Here is a 7757-nt window from a genome sequence, read left to right on the forward strand (position 1 = left end):
GTGGAGATGGTGGAGGTGGTGGTGGAGATAGTGGAGGTGGTGGTGGAGGTGGTGGAGGTGGTGGTGGAGGCTGTGGTGGAGATGGTGGAGGCGGTGGTGGAGGTGGTGGTGGAGATGGTGGAGGTGGTGGTGGAGGTGGTGGTGGAGGTGGTGGTGGAGATAGTGGAGGTGGTGGTGGAGGTGGTGGAGGTGGTGGTGGAGGCTGTGGTGGAGATGGTGGAGGCGGTGGTGGAGATGGTGGAGATGGTGGTGGAGGTGATGCTGGAGATGGTGGAGGTCCAGAGTTGTGGCTGAAGTCGGAGGTGTAGAGGGTGAACAGGAAAGGAGACAGGACTGTTCCTTGGGGGGCACAATAGGCCTATATAGTGCAATATATTTGTGTCTTACACATCTGAATTGAAACAGCATGCTTTTTTCAACTCAGCATAATAACTTTACCACACTGAGCCCGAGAGAATCCTTACGAAAAAAGGACGTCCTGCAAGAGTCCTGCGGGTTTTTTCTTGAAAGGGCAAAGCTCATCAAACCATTGAACTGAGAGAGGAAGATGTAATGGGAAAGGGACAGGTTGATAATCCTGGGAAAACTTCCAGGACAATCAGTCACTAATACCCAGAAACAGGGATGACTGTAATCTGTTGACCTCTCTGGTGACCTCTCTGGTGACCTCAGCAGTCAACGCCAGAGTGACACACTGCAGAGAACAGGACACAGGAAATTGGATGGTCTCTATGCTGTACTTTTCACTGTGCACACCCTGTTTGGATGTGTCCTGAATTAGGCTATGCAATTAACTCATCTTGTAGATTAGAGACTTACCTAAATATGCAGAGTTCAGGGAAACTAGACAGGCTGTCTGTCAAATATCCATATATTATTGGCTTTATCATCCAGTGGATGATAAAGCCAGTCATATGAGACCCATATTCAACATGCAATTATTGCGAAAACACACTTGTGTTGTCCCCATAGCGATAAGCCATGCTGTGTTGTCCCCTTTATTTCAGTGTCCTATTATGTCTTTGTTTGGACTCAAGCGGAGCATTGTGCTGGTTGAGAATGTCTTTGATGATTCAGACATGGAATCTGTTCCTCCTTCGTGAAGAACAAAGATCCCTCTCTCTCTCAACAGGACTAAACTCCCTCTCTTCAGTCGAACTCCGTATCGGGGAGCAGCTCAGGGAAGCTCTAATTAGACAGATTTAAGACAGACCAATTCGATACAGCTATCTGAAATATGGCACCTTATCCCACCAAAACCAATACCTCTTCTACAATCTGGATTTGAATGCAGCATGTATTTAAATCGACTAAGTATCACTTCCTTTGTAGAGCGTCAGAACACTTTTTATGTCTATGTTAATGAGTGTCTATTAGGAGTATCCATCTGTGCTTCACCATCCATTCAGTCGTATACTCCATTGTACATGTCCCAAACGGATCCCACTGTTTCTCGATTACAGTTCAGGAATATTTATTATCTATAATGCTCCATCTACAGTGCTTTTTTCCCAAATGTGTTTAAATTCGTTTTTTCTTCACAAAAGAAATACACAAAAACCTGTAAGCCTAGGCGCCTACTCATTGGGAGCGTGTCTCGTTTCAGCCAATCAATGATGAGAATATTTCTCCAATTACGCACAGGTGTGGGCTGATGATAACATTTTCGTTTCCTCTCTTTGTATTCATTTCAATCATCTATGAAAGAATCTGACTGACGACAACAATTTACTGGGTAAGGGGGAAAAATGCGTTCGTTAACAAAAAGTCAAATCATCTTCCCGGTTATTCAAGTCAGGGTGAGTCCATCCCACGCAAAACCGAAATGAATGTGTAGGCTATTTGTTGTGTTGTGGGATATAGGGATATGTGGGTTGTGGTGAGAGGCATTTTGGCTCATATAGGCTACTGACATTAGACTGATTTAGCTCATACTATGAAATGAAATATGAAAAAGAAAGCAAAATATTCTTCTAATTTACAACATGATAGCCTCTCAAAAAGTGCCACTTTTAAACGTTGGACATGTCGAGGCGAGATTTTCTCAAGGTGTGAATGGCCCCACCATTTAGTAGCCAATAACGTCTGGGGAAAAATGTTGAACAGTTCCTCACATGCTAAACAGCTGCCCGCTACACCGGGACGAGACGTCTTCAGTTTGCCAAAGAAAATCCATCTAATCCAACTTGTTTTCACTATCTTGCTGAGCAACAAGGGGTTGGACATTAGCACTACATTAACTCGAACAAAAGCAACATGCACTCTCGAAACTTATTCTCCCCCGTTGAATGAAACGCTATTCACTATCGGGGACACCCCACTGTGCGCATTACACCCCCAACTGCTGCTGCGCGGCCAGATTGGCATATTTGGAGCACTACAGTTTAGCTTCCCAGTTACTCGTTTTAAATACGAATGTCTTGCCTAATTATAGTGGCACCATATAGGCTACTGCCTATTGCCCATAATGACCAATCCAAGAGAGCAAATCGCCAATAACTGGATGTCCTTGCTTTAGCTCGTTTTGGCATTTTTATTTCAGGCCATTCTCTCAGCCTACAGCCTAATTTTACTGACCAAAAATAAAATCAGCCACCCCCTCCAAATAGGCCTACCTTGACCCACAACAAAAATCTGTGCCCAAATTGTCCTTCATCAACAATACAAAGTTGCATACAAAGTAACCCTAACCCAAACAATACTATTTTTATCTCAGTATCATCTGAATGTAATAGCCTAATTTATTTCAGCCGTTGTTAATCTTTTGATTTGTTTATTAGCAGTCCAATGTATACTGCTAACCATAAGTTGTTTATTGAATGAGCCTCGCCCCAATAGGCCTACCTCTCGTTCTATTTCTCTTTTGCATCTCCCCTCCCCCACTTCGCAATTTTAACTTTCCTCTCAGATTATCAGGGGATGGTCTCACTCCCCGAGCGACTTTGCGACTTTGGGGCATGATTATGACGATTTCAGAAAATCACAACAAAAGCCGTGCTTACTGTAAGCAAGTTTGAACAATGCAGACAATGGGGACTCGTATACAGCACATTTCTCAGGAAAAAAATATTTTCTTGAACGAAAAATAGAAGTGTGTCTTCCAGGGCCTGTTCTAATGATTAGCCTAACTCACATTGGGCATGTCTACCCTAATATTTAAAATGCATCCTATGCGTAAACGGTGCGTAAAGGTTTTGGAGAGATTATTCTATTTCTATATCCAGTGCCGTGCGTTCCAAGTTGTCTGTTGATATTGCCAGGTTTACTGGTTCTCTCACACACACATAGTTCCACCCCAACCCCCATGGTGATCAGTCATCCTGCCCGCAGATAGCGCTCCATTCTCACCTCGATTACGCAGCGGGATTTACATGAAACTGTTAATTGTTTGCTCTTCAAATAGAGTCAGCCTGGAGCCAGCAGTCTGCCAGAAGTTAAGGACCGGGTCCGTCCCTCCCCCTCTCCGTCCCCCTGCCCGACCGTGCTGCTGATATCCCCCCTGGCTGATCAACATGACAAAACACTGGGGCGGACAGAGCCTGTTGGCACCAACCTCTCTCTCCTACCTGCGCTCAAGTCTGAGAGACCACCACGACCATCAACTTGACACCGCGGGCAATGTGTACCAGAGCCACATAGCGCGGAGATCTCCTGCCCAGCACCGGCCTCGCTATCCAGCCCAGGTGCCAGTCCAACAACAGCATTCCCGGTTGGAGAAACCTGCCCCAGTCCAGTTCACAAGGGTCACGGCGCCTATGGATAAAGTAATGCCGCCTGATCACCGCGGACCACCAGGGCCGTACGCACCGCCTGAGCCATACAAAGATGCGCCGTCTAACGAGCTGGATTCTACTGCTAGAGAGTCTTGGGACCGGGAGAAGAAGGCAACCGGCGGCAGAAAAAAGAGCTATCAACGCTACCCTAAACCACCGTACTCGTACCTCGCAATGATTGCCATGGTCATCCAAAATTCACCACAAAAGAAGTTGACGTTATCTGAGGTAGGCTAAATTGGATTTATTTGGGTCTGTGTGTCAAAGTGCATACAATAAGAGATGTAGGCTAGTGCCTACGTTAGCATATTCGGAAACAAAATAACAGAAATTAAATGAAAATTGTTTATTTTGAAATTGAGACCAACATATTTTGTCAGGGAATGTAAAAACGAGTTCCTCCTTCTATGCCTCTTACAGTTGTCATTATATGGTGGATTACAGATAATTTGACGCTAAACAGCCTCCTCTTTAGGACACTTGTGACAACCGTGCTTTCTTGGTTTGTTGTGATAAGAATAGCATACAGTGAAACCAGACACTGATATATCAGCTGGAGAGGGTTGGCTTGATAAGATGGCTAGCTTAAAGACAGCCGCAGAGGTGCACTGCCAGTCGTCAACCTGAGAGTATTTCCAGCATATTTAACTAATTTAAAAGTAGGCTATTCAATTGTTTTTGTTTCATTGTGAAAATGGGCCGTGACATGTAGGTTTAGGAACTACTCAATGTGAATTATATGAAATTATCATTGAAATGATCACGCTTTCCTCGAGGATAGCGTGTCCCACACACACAATTGAAATGTTGATACCCAATTTTGATGCATGTTGATAGAAATTAATTTAATTTGAGTTGTATTTAAGAAATACTTGCCCAGTTCAAAGTTAATCAAAATATGATGGCCGCTATCATGTGGTTCTGTTTGTGTAGTCGGAAACATGTCAAAGTATAGTTTTTTTTATTTTAGATCTCACTCTGTAATGACAAACCTGTCCTCTACTCTCTCTCTCTCTCTCTCTCTCTCTCTCTCTCAGATCCTGAAGGAAATCAGCACCCTTTTCCCTTTTTTCAAAGGCAATTACAAAGGCTGGAGAGACTCAGTACGACACAACCTCTCTTCCTACGACTGCTTTGTGAAGGTATGTGTGTGTGTTCCATTAGGAATCTTCATACTGTCAAATTAGACAGCTCTAAACACACACACCTAAAGTCAAACTGACCAGTAAACATAAGGTACAATCCATTAATGAACTGACGTGGCACATTTAGGGGAGATGCTGTGTTTCAAGTGTGATTTGTGTGAAACGGGGTAAATCCTGTTTGACTGGACTGTGGAGACAAATTGATTGCTGTCCCTTCTCCATGTCGCCAGGTGCTGAAGGACCCCGGCAAGCCCCAAGGCAAGGGCAACTTCTGGGCTGTGGAGGTGGGCCGCGTGCCCCTGGAGCTGCTCAAGAGGCAGAACACGGCCGTGTCACGCCAGGACGAGACCGTCTTCGCCCAGGACCTGGGGCCCTACATCCTGCATGGCCAGCCCCACAAGCCCAACGCGGAGCCCCCCGCCAACGCCCTGCCCCCGCTCCCCGACAGGCACCCCTCCCCGCCCCAGGACGACCCTTACCGGCCCAGGCTGGACTCGTCCTTCGCCATTGACTCGCTGCTTCACAGCCTGAGGCCCGCCAGCGTCCCCGGGGAACCCGATAGGTCCAGGGACCTCTGGGGGGTGGAGCACCCAGGCCCCTCCCCTCCACCACCACACCCACGCTACTCCTCCTCCGCCCGCAGCGCGTCCGCCAGCTCCGCCAGCCCCGCCTCCTCCTCCTCCGATGAGGACTGGCGAGGGGCGCCGCAGGGCGGGAAACGCATCCCAGAGGGAGAGGCGGAGTCGGACGGCTACGAGGACTGCCGCCCCCCCGCGCACAAGGCCGCGCGGAGGGGCTCCACTGCCCCCTGGGAGCTCCCCACCTCGTACGCCAAGTACACCCCGCCCAACGCCGTGGCCCCGCCCAGCATGCGCTTCAACGGGGGGGCGCTGATGCCGCTGGGGGTGCCGCTCTATGGCTACGGAGGGTCCCCGGTCGCACCCGGCCACTTCATAAGCCACGCCTACTGGCCCATTCTTCCCAGCAGGCGTGTTTCGCTCCAAGCCCCGCCCCTCATCATGGACCTGGACAGTATGCTGCAATCTGTGCCACCCAATAAAAGTGTGTTTGACGTGCTGGGTCCAGCCAATCAGGGCTCGCATCACCACCCCAGTCAGTACACCCTGCAGAGTGGAGCAGCGCTCAGCCGGTACCCCCAGTACTGACTGGGAATCACTTCCTCAAGCTAAGCTAGCAGACATCTTGAACATCTAATGCAAGGAGGAGATCAGTTGAACCTTCTATCCAAACATCACAGAATGGGTCTTCAACACATTTTTGTCACAGAAATATCTAAAAAAGACACTACATGTTTCTGTTGGTTTTTAACTGTTGTGTTTTAAAAGAAATTGTGAACAAAATACCTCAGATCAAACTATACAACTATAATACTAAATCTACTTCAACCAAATATACAAACACTACTAAATCTACCTCAGTCTATCATAGTAGAATGTGTATTTTTACATGAACTTTTGCACTGCTGGTGTTTGCACTATTTTAATGTCAAATATGATTATTTTTTTCAGAGAAATGCATTTTAAATGTTGCTGACCATTGAATGTTTGATATGTATTTGTTGGATTTTTTAGAAGTTTTTTTTGTCTTGTTTTTATTGATGTCTTGAAAAGCTTGTAAAGTATTTTTGGAAGTGATTGTAAAACTGCACATGAATTGAGGTTGCAGAGATTGTCATTCCTTACAGGGTATGAAATAAATGTTTTTTTCCCCATTGGCACTGTTCTAATTTGTATGTGCCGACAATGCAGGGAACCTAGAGAGCACAGCTTCTGGGAGAAAGAACGACATGTTTATTTGCTTTTAAAGATGTGTATGTGCGTGTGCCCGCCCAGTGTCGGAATTCTTCCTACTAAGTCCTATATATCTGTTTTACTCTGGGGCAGCGTTTGATCAGATGGTACAACCACATTGAAACTGTCGATTTGTGTTGTCATTTTTAAAGGCTGCTAGAATGCTTCACAGTTTAAGTTCAGAGTCAATGACCTGCTGCATTGTCCTAATGGGAGTTCTCTCCCAGCATTACAATGGAAGACTGTGATTGCTCTGACTGTTAAGCCCGTCTGCTGTTCACCAATAGATGGACTAGAATGCCTTTTTGCTCTGAGGGATCATTAACATATTATATAGAGATCCTCCAGTCTGAATGCTTCTTCAGTCTCGATGCTTATATCACCTTAAATGTTGATAAATTTCACCAAATTATTATAGAACAATTACAATTCTTCTTGTTCTTCCATCGTAGGCCTAATTCAGGACAGGTCCGTCAGGCCTATGCTGTCCTCCCCCATCTCAGTGGTATAAACCAACCCCACTACGTCTGCCAACGGAGGGGGGATGAGCTCAAGAGGTGACAAAGGGGGAGGGCCTGAATCCAAGACGTTATCCTAACCATAGGATTGGAATTGTGACCCTGTACTAACTGTAGATATTCTATCTTTGATCCCTGATGCAGACCTCCTGTACGGACCCCCGCCCATCTGATTTACATCCGTAAATACAGCACCCGTCAACCCCCTACCGGCACGGCCCCCTATCTCTCCATCAGCGGCCCACGCAGGCCTGCGTGTCCTCCTTCCCCTCCTCGCTGGCCTCCCCCCATCTGAAGCCCCCCTGCTGCTTCTTATCTCTCCCGGGATGACCCGGTACCTTCCAGGAATTCATATTGGGGGGGTCTGGTTTGGTTATTTAGTAAATAAAACTACAGGTCTACATCAATGTAATTCAGTATGAATGAGTGTAAATGTCAGGGCTGTGCAGGTTTGGTGTTGTGTGGAATAGTCGTGTTGTAGATAAACGGTGTGAGTATGTTCTCTTGTCA

At 46.6% G+C, this 7757-nt stretch overlaps 1 protein-coding gene across 1 annotated transcript; it reads left to right on the top strand.

Annotated features, from left to right (window-relative positions):
* Nucleotides 1-3483: 3483 nt before the first annotated feature.
* On the top strand, nt 3484-6084 carry foxh1 (forkhead box H1; the record flags this gene model as incomplete). Its single annotated transcript, XM_084454171.1, has 3 exons — nt 3484-4001; nt 4811-4915; nt 5149-6084. Exons 1-3 carry the CDS (start codon nt 3513-3515, stop codon nt 6082-6084), a joined length of 1530 nt encoding a protein of 509 aa, XP_084310297.1. The 5' UTR covers nt 3484-3512.
* Nucleotides 6085-7757: the final 1673 nt, after the last annotated feature.

Source organism: Borostomias antarcticus (assembly GCF_949987555.1).
Source record: "Borostomias antarcticus genome assembly, chromosome: 2".
Classification (NCBI taxonomy): Eukaryota; Metazoa; Chordata; class Actinopteri; order Stomiiformes; family Stomiidae; genus Borostomias; species Borostomias antarcticus.